At 41.2% G+C, this 15,400-nt stretch overlaps 1 protein-coding gene across 4 annotated transcripts in view; it reads left to right on the top strand.

Annotated features, from left to right (window-relative positions):
- Positions 1-215: 215 nt before the first annotated feature.
- The window catches only part of vdrb (vitamin D receptor b), a 62,851-nt gene continuing 47,666 nt past the window's right edge, over positions 216-15,400 (top strand). Inside the window, exons 1-2 of one of the 4 annotated variants that reach the window (XM_039014673.1) lie at positions 216-651; positions 902-984. In XM_039014673.1, coding sequence (XP_038870601.1) covers positions 918-984 — 67 coding nt within the window. In that variant the 5' untranslated portion in view covers positions 216-651; positions 902-917. The other 3 variants (XM_039014680.1, XM_039014665.1, XM_039014688.1) reach the window with 3 other exon arrangements.

Below are 15,400 nucleotides of genomic sequence, written 5' to 3' on the forward strand. Positions count from 1 at the left end.
TCTTCGTTACCTCTGACGTCATGACACACCCCTGTGTTTGGGGGAAGGGGAGTCGCTCACACACGTTACGAGCATTGGACTTGACCAAGCAAAGCAGGGCTGGTGTAAGTCGTCACCAACCAAAACACGGGATACACGCAGATTGCACCTTTGATTGGTTATTGGAGAGGCTTGGAGAAAATATCCCATTTTGTCGAAGTCCGGGGGCGGGGCATATCAAAAAGTAATGGCCATCTATTTAGGGTCTGGCCAGGGGATTTCTCGTCTATCATAGCTATTCTATAGAATTCACCGTTTGTAGAGCGAACAAGGTAAATATCGTAACCAGTATTACTAGCCGTATTCGTTAATTGCAGTCGCGTTCGGTCTGAATATAGTTGATATATCGCCTGAACTTGATACACCAATTTAGGGTTAACCAGCCATCTAGCCACGCTAGCTATCAGTATCAGCTCGCCAGCCAACATTTAGAACCTTCCTTGGGCGTGATAGTTTGGACGTTTCGAGTCGATCACATGCGGATATTTGTATAACGCAGTTATTACACAGTATCTCATACCACAAGTCAACATGGGAATGAATTTTTTTTCAAGAGATTGACGACGACAAACGGATTAAGGGCAACTTGGTATTGGAAAAAGTTGTACGCAGGTATAAAACTCGCATCCAGAGAAGGAATGTGAAAGCTGAAACTATTCTGCGGCTCGAGCTCAAAACAAACGCAGCGTTACAAGGCTGTCAGTTTACCAAAATAATCTTTACAATCAAACCATTGCACGCATGTTGCTCAAGTAATTGTCATGCTTTTCTTTACAGAGAATATATGATAAGACTATTATTCAAACAACCAAACTGCTTGAAACAAGGTCTGAAGTGATTAAGACAATTTCTTATTTTTCAGGATTAAAGATATCTTTATGGTTAAGAAGAGAGTTGCCAAGTCTTTATCACCCATCAACAAACAAGGGCATGCCAAAATCTCAGGTAAATTAATTTGATCTGTTTTAAATCCTTGAATTCATAGCCAAACTGCATCTGTATAAAATGCATGCATTTAATCTCAGCTGGATATTTCCAAATATGTATTATCTGTCACAATTTATAAATAATATACTTTATTATAGACTTTATTTGGATAGTCCATCTATAGATGCTCTACAGCAGGATTCTCCAACCAGCAGACTGGATTTTGCCCACCCAGTTTTCCAAGCAATTGTAATATATATATATATATATATATATATTTATCTCAGCAAAAAAAGAAAGTCATCTCACTGTAAACTGCATTTATTTTCAGCAAACTTAACATGTGTAAATATTTGTATGAACATAAGATTCAACAGCAGACATAAACTGAACAAGTTCCACAGACATGTGACTAACAGAAATGGAATAATGTGTCCCTGAACAAAGGGGGGGGGGGGGGGGGGGGGGGGGTCAAACTTAACAGTCAGTATCTGGTGTGGCCACCCTGCATTAAGTACTGCAGCGCATCTCCTCATGGACTGCACCTGATTTCCCAGTTCTTTCTGTGAGATGTTACCCCACTCTTCCACCAAGGCACCTGCAAGTTCCCGGACATTTATGTGGGAAATGGCCCTAGCCCTCACCCTCCGATTCAACAGGTCCCAGACGTGCTCAATGGGATTGAGATCCTGCTCTTCGCTGGCCATGGCAGAACACTGACATTCCTGTCTTTCAGGAAATCACGCACAGAACGAGCAGTATGGCTGGTGGCATTGTCATGCTGGAGAGTTATGTCAGGATGAGCCTGCAGGAAGGGTACCACATGAGGGAGGAGGATGTCTTCGCTGTAACGCACAGCGTTGAGATTCTCTGCAATGACAACAAGCTCAGTCCGATCATGCTGTGTCACACCGCCACAGACCATGACGGACCCTCCATTCCTTCGACGATGAACACGAAACCGACCATCACCCCTGGTGAGACAAATCCGCGACTCGTCAGTGAAGAGCACTTTTTGCCAGTCCTGTCTGGTTCAGCGACGGTGGGTTTGTGCCCATAGGGGACGTTGTTGCCGGTGATGTTTGGTGAGGACCTGCCTTACAACAGGCCTACAAGCTCTAAGTCCAGCCTCCCTCAGCCTATTGCGGACACTAATGGAGGGATTGTGCGTTCCTTGTGTAACTCAGGCAGTTGTTGTTGCCATCCTGTACCTGTCCCACAGGCACGTTCACGCAGATGAGCAGGGACCCTGGGCGTCTTTCTTTCTGTGTTTTTCAGAGTCAGTAGAAAGGCCTCTTTAGTGTCCTAAGTTTTCATCACTGTGACCTTAATTGCTTACCGTCTGTAAGCTGTTAGTGTCTTAACGACTGTTCCACAGGTGCATGTTCGTTCATTGTTTATGGTTCATTGAACAAGTATGGGAAACAGTGTTTAAGGGTTTACAATGAAGATCTGTGACGTTATTTGGATTTTTACAAATGATCTTTGAAAGACAGGGTCTTGAAAAAGGGACATTTCTTTTTTGCTGAGTTTATTTATATATATATATATATATATATATATATATATTTATATATACAGTACCAGTTAAAAGTTTGGACACACCTATTCATTCCAGGGTTTTCCTTTGTTTTTACAATTTTCTACATTGTAAAATAATAGCGAAGACTTCAAAACTATGAAATAACACATATGGATTCATGTAGTAACCAAAAAAGTGTTAAACAAATCTAAATATATTTTGTATTTGAGATTCTTCAAAGTAGCCACCCTTTGCCTTGATGACAGCTTTGCACACTCTTGGCATTCTGTCAAACAGCTGCATGAGGTTGTCACCTGGAATGCATTTCAATTAATCTTTTCATACGTGAGTTCCAAATATCTCTAACAGTCACCCCAGCGTGAGTTGTTTTATGCACGTGATATCAGAATGCACTCAATGTTCCAAAATGTGATTGTTACACAACAGGACAGTTAACATGCGCTGCCTGCTAATTATCTATGTTTCAACTTGTCAATTTCAAAATATTTTCAAACAAGTTTTTTTTTCTAACAACAGTTTGAATTGAGGTGTGTTCCGCCTCATTAATTCACATGGAAGTAGCCCATTTCAGTGTTGCTGACAATTTATGTTTGAGGCTTAATTAAGCCGGACCAACTTCCCTCTTCGAGGAGAGCCCTTCCCCAATGCCTCCATTGTTGTTTTCCATACAAATAATAACTTTGGACATGTGTGCGTTCCTATCAAAGTAAGTGCCTTATTTTCTGCATATCATGCTGTCGTTGTTACTGTAGCATGAAGATTGTATGAATGGAGCGTAATGTATTAACAGTTTTATTCACGTGTTTTCAAGTACTGGTGACAAATAATTCATTTTGATTATTGCATAGATTGTAATGGACACCTATGATGTGTGTAAAATACCTTTTTGAAGGTTGTACTGATTATAATGAGCTAATGCTAATCTATTTGCCAGCTATGTGTGGCGCCATGTTTGTTGACATCATACAATGCATTTTGGGTGTCACGTAAACGTCTGTCAGACCAAAGACGTTATAATGAGGTGAAGGAATGGCTCACTCCTCTTTCGGGTAAACTTCCGGAAGTGAATGAAGGGAAGTGAATGATCGTAGACAACACACCCCCTTCAACATGCATACTGCAAAAAGACAAAACTCATCTTGTCTCTGCTTATTATATTTGGTTGATGCAAAAAACAAACATGGAGGCGCGCACCAACTACCCATCAGGTTACTTTTGATTTCTAGAAAGTGTTTTAGTCAATTATTTCGATCAATGTTGAGCTCACCCGTGATGTGATGAATTACCAATAGTAATTGCTATTAGCTAATTCATATTGTGGTTTCTGTCGTTATCTAAATATGACCACTTGTGTAGCATCAATATTTCCTCAGATAGCGCTAGGACTAATGTAGCTTACATTTTCCGGTTTGGATGATTGTGTTATGCTGTAGCTACTTCTGTGAATGTTTGAACATTGCATCCAAAAATGAACTTGTCACATTCAGGACATAACTTTGTAAGGACAGTGTTTGTGCAAAATGTTTACGTGAAAAAAAAATGTGGCTAGCTCAAATGCTGACTGTTGCGTCAATGGGAACTAGATGTTCTAAATAAGCGTTCTAATCAAACTGGTTTGAGTGTATGCTATAGGGACCACTGTAGAATGATCACACCCATTTGTTGGTACGTGTGAAAAGGTTAACAGGTGTGCCTTGTTCCTAGTTCATTTGTGGAATTTCTTTCCTTAATGCGTTTGAGTCAGTTTTGTTGTGACAAGGTAGAGGTGGTATACAGAAGATAGCCCTATTTGGTAAAAGACCAAGTCCATATTATGGCAAGAACAGCTCAAATAAAGCAAACCATCATTACTTTAAGACATGAAGGTCAGTCAATCTGGAAAATGTCAAAAACTTTTAAACTTTCTTCAAGTGCAGTCGCAAAAACCATCAAGCACTATGATGAAACTGGCTCTCATGAGGACCGCCACAGGAAAGGAAGACCCAGAGTTACTTCTACTGCAGAGGATAAGTTCATTAGAGTTACCAGCCTCAGAAATTGCAGTTCAAATAAATGCTTCACAGAGTTCAAGTACAGACACATCTCAACATCTACTGTTCAGAGGAGACTGTGTGAATCAGGCCTTCATGGTCGAATTGCTGCAAAGAAACCACTACTAAAGGACACCAATAAGAAAAAGAGACTTGCTTGGGCCAAGAAACTCGAGCAATGGACATTAGACCGGTGGAAATCTGTGCTTGGGTCTGATGAGTCCAAATTTGAGATTTTTGGTTCCAATCGACGTGTCTTTGTGAGATGCAGAGTAGGTGAATGGATGATCTCCGCATGTGTGGTTCCCACTGTGAAGCATGGAGGAGGAGGTGTGATGGTGTGGGGGTGCTTTGCTGGTGACACTGTCAGTGATTTATTTAGAATTCAAGGCCCACTTAACCAGCATGGCTACCACAGCATTCTTCAGCGATACGCCATCCCATCTGGTTTGCGCTTAGTGGGTCTATAATTTGTTTTTCAACAGGACAATGACCCAACACACCTCCAGGCTGTGTAAGGGCTATTTGATCAAGAAGGACAGTGATGGAGTGCTGCACCAGATGACCTGGTCTACAAAATCACCCGACCTCAACCCAATTGAGATGGCTTGGGATGAGTTGGACCGCAGAATGAAGGAAAAGTAGCCAACAAGTGCTCACCATATGTGGGAACTCCTTCAAGACTGTTGGAAAAGCATTCCTCTTGAAGCTGGTTGAGAGAATGCCAGGAGTGTACAAAGCTGTCATCAATTTGGTGGTTACTACATGATTCCATATGTGTTATTTCATAGTTTTGATGTCTTCACTATTATTCTACAATGTAGAAAGTAGTAAAAATAAAGAAAAACCCTTGAATGAGTAGGTAGGCATAACATTTTGACTGGTATATATGTGTATATATATACAGTATATATCATTTATTAAAAAAATTCAAACATACATTTTGGAAATTTGTTACAAAGTATTCCCAGGCATAATAGAGATGTGATCGTATACAAATGGAAGCAAGGTTTGAAATTATTACGCTTGAATCAAATATTCTATTTGTTTGGCCTTCTTTTTCTACAAATTATTGGTAATTAATGTTCTGGCCCCGTAACCATCCGCTCCAGAAAAATCATTCTGCGGCTGAATCTGGTTGATAATCCCTGCTCTACCGACTACGATTGAATATTTTCCTGGTATTTTATCTCTACAGACCATCGAATAACATTTCAACTAACTATCTACTAACCCTAACCCTAAACTTAACCCTAACTTTATCCCTTACTCTAACCCTAACCTTAGCAAGCAGTTGCTTATCAACAGATAGTTTGTTAATAGTGTGACCATCTGTTATTTGGATAGTCCGGAAAATCCGGAAAATAATGTGTGACCGATAGGCTTATTAAAAGCTTGAGTGAATTGCAGACACCCTTGCCCCAAATTTGACAGACTACTACTATTTTACATAACAGGAATTACATTTTAGGCTTCTGTTACTAGACCATAAAACGATGAAAATAGGCCTCTTGTGATGTCTCACATTAACTTTGTTCTATGATTGAACATCTACCGTCTTAATGGGTTCAATACGTAGGTTAAATCAATATACACTACATGACCAAAAGTAGGTGGACACCTGCTCGAACATCTCATTCCACAATCGTGGGCATTAATATGGAGTTGGTCCCCCCTTTTGCTGCTTCAACAGCCTCCACTCTTCTGGGAAGGCTTTCCACTGGAACAATGCTGTGGTGACTTGCTTCCATTCAGCCACAAGAGCATTAGTGAGGTTGGGCACTGATGTTGGGCGATTAGGCCTGGCTAACAGTCGGCGTTCCAATTCATCCCAAATGTGTTCGATGGGGTTGAGGTCAGGGCTCTGTGCAGGCCAGTCAAGTTCTTCTACACTGATCTCGACAAACCATTTCTGTATGGACCTCGCTTTTTGCACGGGGGCATTGTCATGCTGAAACAGAAAAGGGCCTTCCCCAAACTGTTACCACAAAGTTGGAAGCACAGAATCGGCTAGAATGTCATTGTATGCTGTAGTGTTAAGATTTCCCTTCACTGGAACTAAGGGGCCTAGACCGAACAATGAAAACAGCTCCAGACCATTATTCCTCTTCCATCAAACTTTACAGTTGGCAACATGCATTCGGGAACGTAGCGTTCTCCTGGCATCAGCCAAACCCAGCTTCACCCATCGGACTGCCAGATGGTGAAGCGTGATTCATCACTCCAGAGAACAATTTCCCTTGCCCTAGAGTCCATAGGCGGCGAGCTGTACACTACACCAAAGTAATCAATTTCATGAAGCTCCCGACGAACAGTTCTTGTGCTGACGTTGCTTCCGGAGGACGTTTGGAACTTGGTAGTGAGTGTTGCAACCGAGGACTTCAGCACTCGGTGGGCCTGTTCTGTGAGCTTGTGTGGCCTACCACTTCGCGGCTGAGCCATTGTTGCTCCTAGACGTTTTCACTTCACAATAACAGCACTTACAGTTGACCGGGACAGCTGAAGCATGGCAGAAATTTGACGAACTGACTTGTTGGAAAGGTGGCATCCTATGACGGTGCCACGTTGAAAATCACTGAGCTCTTCAGTAAGGCCGTTCTACTGGCTATGGAGATTGCATGGCTGTGTGCTCGATTTTATACACTTGTCAGCAATGGGTGTGGCTGAATTAGCCGAATCCACTAATTTGAAGGGGTGTCCACATACTTTTATATATATAGTGTATGTTTGAAACAAATCAAGTTTGTTTTTATCCACAAATGTGCACCATATGCATAAAACTATCCTGGAAATAGGTGACATGTAAGCAGGGGTGAAAGTAGAATAATTTTTCCCCCGGTATGTGACCTCCTATGTGTGCACGTACTTGTCAAACAATCACTTCAAAGGTTTCCTTTACTAGGCTACCCGCGCACATTAATCCACTCGCAATATATTTCCATCCTCAAAACAGTGGTGAATTGAAAGAGACATCTGTTACACAAAAAAACTAAAAGTGTAATGACATTTGGCAATTGTCATTAGGCCAGAATTTATGCGTCCACTGCTGTCAGTGCTGCTAATCTCTACTTTGGCAAAATGTCAATGTTCTCATCGAACCACATCACATTTTGGAGCGTAGGCTATAGGCTACCACCTGTTTTCGAGTCAATTTGCTCATTTTCATGCCTCTGACATGCGGTAAGGATAAATAGTGGTGTAATAGTGACCAATTTTTTGGGCATGTGGTTTTAATTAATGTGATTGGCTTATGTTTTAACGGTACGGCGTACCCCCACATTTCTTTTTGCCGGGGCGCTGTAATGGACGGTACCGCCTTACTTTCTGCGTGTAAGTAAACTTATGCTACCTGACATTCTTATTTTAGTCAATAGCTATGTTCATTTTTCGAAAAAAAGGTACTATCTAGAACCTAAAAGGGTTCTTCAGCTGTCCTCATAGGAGAACCCTTTGAAGAACCCTTTTTGGTTCCATGTAGAACCCTTTCCACAGAGGGTTCTACATGGAACCCAAAAGGGTTCTACCCGAAGCCAAAAAAGGGTTCTACTGGGAACCAAAAAGGGTTCTCCTATGGGGACAGTCTAAGAACCTTTTCACAACCCTTTTTTCTAAGCGTGTAGGACACAATGTCAAGCAGAAAACAAATCAGTGCTCTTGTTAGACACGTTCACATGCAGCCCCTTCTCTGCTTCAACATTTTTTCTACCATTTGCTCCTACTGAACATGACCCGGTTTCCATTTAGAACTGGGGAGGGTCCTTTGTTTTACTACGCAGCCTTTGTAGCTGAAGGTGTTGACGAGTGATTCCATATGAGATTTCACTATTAGGAATGATGAGAATTCAAAACACTGCCTCTCTAAGTACTACTCACAATGCTGAGTTAAATGTCATTGATTTGTCATAAGTGACCTGGGGCAACTGGTCATGTTATTGTAGGAATCATGCTTTGGTTGGCTCTAATGAATCCAACAAAAATGTTCATTTGATAGTCTTCGAGCTATTAAGAATTGTGAATTGATATCAGTGCTCTCTGTGTTATTGGTACGTTATTCCTCTCATACTGCCTCTGATAGATCTTTACTCAGGCCTAGATTATTGAAACATTTAAAAGGTTTAGACCAATAAACCACTTAAATTACATTAGAATAGCCTTGTTGTGGGCCTCCCGGGTGGCGCCGTGGTCTAAGAACTATGGACCAAAGAACTATGTAACCCACTAAGGAATATGATGTGTATGACAGGGGTAACATGCAATGTAGGCCTGTACTATGTATTTGTCAAGTTTGTAATGTATAGTGTTTATGTTTTATAGCCTACAGCAGTACTGTGTGTCCAAGACAATTTCCTTCTTAGGGACAATAAAGATCTATCCTAAGGAAATTGTCTTAATGTTATGGTCCTCCTGCCACCGGCTGCCATCACCTCAGATGGGACTCGAGAGCATTTATAAGCAGATGATAATGTACGGATAAGTTGCAGTGTACACTGCAGCACCCCTAATTAAGTCCCTCTTGTTGTGGAACGTGCAGTTCCTGGTTGCTATGTACAAGACCGTGTAATAAGATTATCTGTACCTGGTCGGGGTGCCAAATTTCTCCCCAACACACTCCCTTGCTCAATCACACTTCCTCTGCCAAAGAGGGGACGATGAGAGAAATGGTGAAGTCAAGTTGCCAAGAGGACATGTTTAGAGGCCTGTAGAATTGACGTACAGTGCGTTCACCTCTAGAGTCTAGACCAGTGGTTCTCAAACCTGGTCCTGCACATTTTTGTTTTTGCCTTAACACTACACAGCTGATTCATACACTACACAGCAGTTTGAGAACCACTGGTCTAGTCAGTGGTGTAAAAATACTTTGAAGTACTACTTAAGTCATTTTTTGGGGGGGTATCCATACTTTAATGTTCATATTTTTAACTATTTTTACTTTTATTTAATAAAATAATGTACTTTTCACACTATTCATTTTCCTTGACACTCAAAAGTACTCATTACGTTTTGAATGCTTAGCAGGACAGGAAAATGGTCCAATTCACGCACTTATCAACAGAACATCTTTGGTCATCCCTACTGCCTCTGATCTGGCGGACTCACTAAACAAACATGCTTCGTTTGTAAATTATGTCTGAGTGTTGGAGGGTACCCCTGCCTATCCATAAAAAAATGGTGCCGTCTGGTTTGCTTAATATAAGGGATTTGAAATTATTTACACTTTTACTTTTGATGCTTAAATATATTTGAGCAATTAAATGTACTTTTGATACTTAAGTATATTTTTAAAATATTTTATATTTTAATCAAGTAGAATTTTACTAGGTGACTTTTACTTGAGTCATTTTCTATTAAGGTATCTTTTCTTTTACTCAAGTATGACAATTGGGTACTTTTTTCACCACTGCCGATTATATTCATGAAAACCGTAATAAGGCAATTTAGAAAGTAATATTTCATGACCAACCGTGTCAAAAGCTTTGGATAAAACTAAAAACATGCCAAGAACATATTCATTGTTGTTAAGGGCTGTCAAGATTATATCCACAAGTTGCAAAAGAGACATCTTTTTTCACCACTGGGTCTAGAGAATTGGAGAACTTGGATAAACGTGATACGATCTAAAGAAAGCAGAAGTCCTTCTCGGTTGAAAGAAAACAAACTCATATTCACTTCCCCTAGCCCCCACTTCTTCAGTGTTTTCATATCTGACTGAGCGGAGAAGTGTAAGTCAGCAATGTGATGGTGGCGGTTCCACCTAGTCTTTTTCAACGGTCTCGGCTTCCGCCATATTGCTTACCTCTTCTTACACCTATCCAGTTCCTTCTGGTCTGAAACACCAGAGGCATAGGGGGTTGTTTTCATTTCAGACCAAGCTATTCTTTCGGCGATTCATTAGAAAGCTTTGAGGGAGAGCTTCACTGGCACACAAGTGATTACTTTGTGCCCTTAACAACTGACTTTGGAACAGCCCTCCCGCATTACTCCAAACTCTATCCCACTAGGAGCTGCACAGCAAGAGCTGAACCTAGAACAGTAGCCGAGGGCATTGTAATGTAGGCTCATGTTCAGCTCCGGCCAGTCACTGCTACAACAATGGCAGGTTGTGTACGAGGGCCAAGCAGTCGTGTTGGTATAGTCCATTAGCTTTTTGTCCACTCTGCGACAGCAGTACAGTCATCATACCCACCCCACCCCCGCCGTGACCACTAATTGGTTGCTTCCTCCTCTCCCACATGTAACAGTATAGGCCTCCTATAGAGCTACCCTTTACTAGGCACCGCAGATGGGCTTTTGTGTGAGTGTGTGCCGTATAGGCGTATATAGTGCACATTTGAAGTTGTTGTTGTGAGTAATGACGTGTTAAGTTCCACCTGTTAAGGTTTCAACACACTTAACGTGCAGACCTATAGACCTATAGTGTAGACCTATGTGCATGCGTGCGCTGGGGGAGTTTGATTTTTTTGGGGTAACAAGATACCTCGCCAATCCAGACTCCCAAATAGCAACATTCACAAGGGGGCGACAGAGGCTTTCTTGTTGTCTTCTCATTTGTTGTTAAAGTAAAAGAAGAGTCGGTTGTCTTCCCTTGCTAGCAAGTTGGCTAAACACTACAAGCTAGCTAGCCTTTTCGCTTCCCACATCGCCATGTGAAATAATCAGATTTATAATTAAATATTATGCCCTGGCAAATATTCTTATACTTGCTCGTTTAACCAAAAACATGATCTCAATTTGATATGCCGCTTCAGTATATTCGCTCCCATATCAGCTTAAAATACAATGTCTTCATTTTTATTCACAGAGAAAAAAAAGCACGTCTATGTGTTTTTCCATTTCCAAATGGCCTAGAATAACGTTATCACTTCTAAACAAATAGCTCGCAGCTGTTTTTACCAGTAGCCTGGAATCAATAGCATTGTAGCCTTATTTTTGGGGAGATAATATATTTTGGGGAGATTCTAATAAGGCTACAATGTTAGTGATTTTGAAGTTGATTAGCTTCCCACATCGCCATGTGAAATAATTTGATTTATAATTAAATAATATGCCCTCGCAAATATTCTTATAATGTCCAGTGTAACCTACAATATTATCCCAATTTGATATGCTGCTTCAAAAGTCTTCACTCCCATATCAGCTTAAAATTGAATGTCATCATGTTTTGGACACAGAGAAAAAGCCCATATTTCGCAGCTGTTTTAACCAATAGCCCGGAATCAATAGTTATTACTTCCAAACAAAATACATTTTGGTGGAGATTCTAATAAGGCTACAATGTTGTTTGGTTTGTTGTTTGAACAGCCGCTGAGATTATACTTACTTATCAATGCAAAATAGGTTACTTTGATGCAATGCCTATAGATCAGATCAAGGAACCAAGCAAACTTCATTGCTTACACAGCACTGCCTCCATGGCTACTCAAGGAATGATCCGGCGCGTTACAATCAAGAGAGTACATAGAATGTCTGAGCGCACATCAAAGAGCCGCCCGTTTTGTGTCAAAAAAAGACATTGTGACACTGCGCGACGCACCGTAGGGTATAAATAGCCCTTTAGTGTTGGGGTCCAAGTTGAAACTTCCAGTGATTGATGGTTCTTACGCTCGACGCGTCACATATCGTTTTTACTGTTTTAAGTATAGGCAGGCAGTAGTCATGTAGAATAATACGACTTCTTGGGAACGTGAGCAAAGGAGAAACCCAGCTGGCTTTGTTTGGTTCCTGTATGAGTTACTATAAGTTAGTAGGAGGGAGTTAGTATGGCAGAGTTAGTATGAGTGAGTTAGTATTGCAGAATTACTATGAGTGAGTTAGTATTGCAGAGTTATTAGTATGAGTGAGTTAGTATGAGTTAGTTGTTAAAGGTCCTGAAAAGTTATTCTGAAAAGCACTTTATCGCCTTAACTGACAGCTCTAAGAAACGCCCATGTCAAGCAACTTGTATGCAGTGAGCAGGGTTGCAGTAAAATCATCTCGAGCAAATGTGGTGATACACAAAGAAACTCAAACAACATTAAAATTGCATCAATTATATGTTTTTTTTTATACATCTCCCGTTTGGCATGTCTCTTGTGATGCGGTTCATAGCAGCACTGATGGATGTGTTGACTTGACAGCTGCATCAGTGTTTTGAACGACCCCTCCCCCTTTTATTCCATGCTTGCTGAAGACCTAGCTCGTCAGTAACTAGCTAACACCAGACACAGATGAACGGGGAAACATATAGTATATTTGCCATAGATGATTATGGTAAACTTTAAAAATGAACACACACACATACAATTATCTGTTAAGTTCATTGGCCGAGCAGTGAATTTCAAGCACAGATTCAACCACAAACACCAGGGAGATTTCCCAATGCCTAGCAAAGAAAGGTACCTATTGGTAGATGGGTAAAAAGCAGACATTGAATATCTTTTGAGCATGGCAAAATTATGAATTCCACTTTGGGTGGTGTATCAATACACCCAGTCACTACAAAGATACAGGCGTCCTTCCTAACTCAGTTGCCGGAGAGGAAGGAAACCACACAGGCATTTCACTATGAGGCCAATGGTGACTTTTAAACAGTTATAGAGTTTAATGGCTGTGATAGGAGAAAACTGAGGATGGATCAACAACATTATAGTTACTCTACAATACTAACCTAATTGACAGAGTGAAAAGAAGGAAGCCTGTACACAATAAAAAATATTCCAAAACATGTATTCTGTTTGTAATAAGGCACTAAAGGAAAACTGCCAAAAATGTGGCAAAGAAATTAACTTTATGTCCTGAATACAAAGTGTTATGTTTGGGGCAAATCCAACACAACACATCACTGAGTACCACTCCTCATATTTTCAAGCATGATAGTGGTTGCCTCATGTTATGTGTATGCTTGTCATCGTCAAGGACTAGGGAGTTTTTTAGGATAAAAATAAATGGAATAGAGATAAGCACAGGCAAAATCCTAGAGGAAAACCTGGTTCAGTCTGCTTTCCAACAGACACTGGGAGACAAATTCACCTTTCAGCAGGAAAATATCCTAAAACACAAGGCCAAATATAGACTGGTGTTGCTTACCAAGACGACATTGAATGTTCCTGAGTGGCGTAGTTCTAGTTTTGACTATAGTCGGCTTGAAAATCTATGGAAAGACTTGAAAATGACTGTCTAGCGATTAACAACAATCAACTTTGACAGAGCTTGAAGAATTTCTGAAAAGAATGATGTGCAAATATTGTACAATCCAGGTGTGCAAAGCTCTGAGACTTACCCAGAAATATCACTGTCAAAGGTGATTCTAACATGTATTGACTCAGGGGTGTGGATACTTTATGTAAATTCTGTATTTCATTATCAATACTTTTGTAACAAAATTGTAAAAAGTCTGTGTGTGAATACTTTCTGAAGGCACTGTAGCTATATAAACCACGCCCCTCTGCAAACACGCTTTCTACGATGTTGGTTAGAAGGCGGTACATATTTAAATGAAGTATAAGAATATCATGTTACAATTGGTGTGTTAAAATGAGAGTTAAGGTGATGCCACCTTGTCCCCTTAATAATTAATCCAAGTCTTTGACATGGGGGAGGCGACCAGTAACTCTACAATTTATCTTTATCAATGTAGAAGCAACAGTCATTTTTTTGATTTTTTTCCCGTCAAATATCATCAAATTTCATGAAAAACATGATTTTGACTGTTCGTGGCCTTTAAGAGTTAGTATGATTTAGTTAGTATGAGTGAGTTGGTATGATTTACTATGAGTTAGTAGTGTGGAAATAGGATGCTTTACTATCCACCCATACTGATGATACAAAGTCAACATGGCATTATTTCCTGGAATTCAATGACTTGACGATTGACTTTGGGCATAGTACACGTCGCCGAGGTTTGTGCTTTTTGGGTTGAGGTTATGTAACTGGGACCAGAGCTAAGTGCTTACGCACCCACATCACCCACATGTCTGTTGCCTATCCGTTCCTGTCCTTGCTAGTTCAGAGTGTGTGACTGTGTGTGTGTTTGCGAGAGAGCGACAGCACTCAATTGCTGCCGAGCTCTGCAGAGACAGGGCTGCCTGTCTGTGTGTGTTTCGTCTGTTTGTGTCCAAGCGGGCCTCTCCCTGCCTCGTCCTCTCTCCCCTCTCCAGAGTCTAGCGAGGGGCCCAGCGAAAGGGCAGGCCGCTTTCTACCTCTCTCCCCTCGCAATGGGGCCTGGAGAGGGGTGTGTGTGTTCTGTGTGGAGACCATGGGGATTGGTCACAGAACATGGTACCCCCCCCAGTCCAGCCCATCCTGTGGGGCACAGGTCACCTCGTCATGTGCTGCCGCTGCATGCTTCTCTGTGAATGCAGGGAAAAAATAGAACACGAGGCAGGGAGTAAGACGGAGGGAAAGAAAGCGGGAGAGAGAGAAAGGCAAATGGAATGACAGGACTGGACTAGTCTGCTCTGTCAGTTACTCACTCCTGTCTATCGGGGCCTATTCTGTTGTTCCACGTTCTCTCTCTCTCCCATTGTCTCTCTGTCTATTGTTCTTTTCGCTCTTTTTTTTTCTTCCATCAGTCGATCACCGTCTTTTAAGGGTTTCATTACTGCATTTCCTATCTCTTCTGACACTTCTCTCCCTGTTTTTCTATATCCCTTTCTTATTTTCACTCTGTTTGCCTGTGTTCCTGACTCTCTTTCTTTCTCTCCGTTTCTCCCCTTCCTCCCCCCACTTTTCTTCGCCTCGTAAAGTTGCTCGTTTCTCCCTCCCTCCTCTCTCTGCAGATTTTAGTTGATCTTGCTGTGTGTGGATGTGGAGTGTATGGCCAGTGTATTTCCATATAGGCCAGTTAGTTCCCTCTCGCTCTCTCTCTCTCTCTCTCTCTCTCTCT

This window comes from Salvelinus namaycush, chromosome 2, assembly GCF_016432855.1.
Source record: "Salvelinus namaycush isolate Seneca chromosome 2, SaNama_1.0, whole genome shotgun sequence".
Classification (NCBI taxonomy): Eukaryota; Metazoa; Chordata; class Actinopteri; order Salmoniformes; family Salmonidae; genus Salvelinus; species Salvelinus namaycush.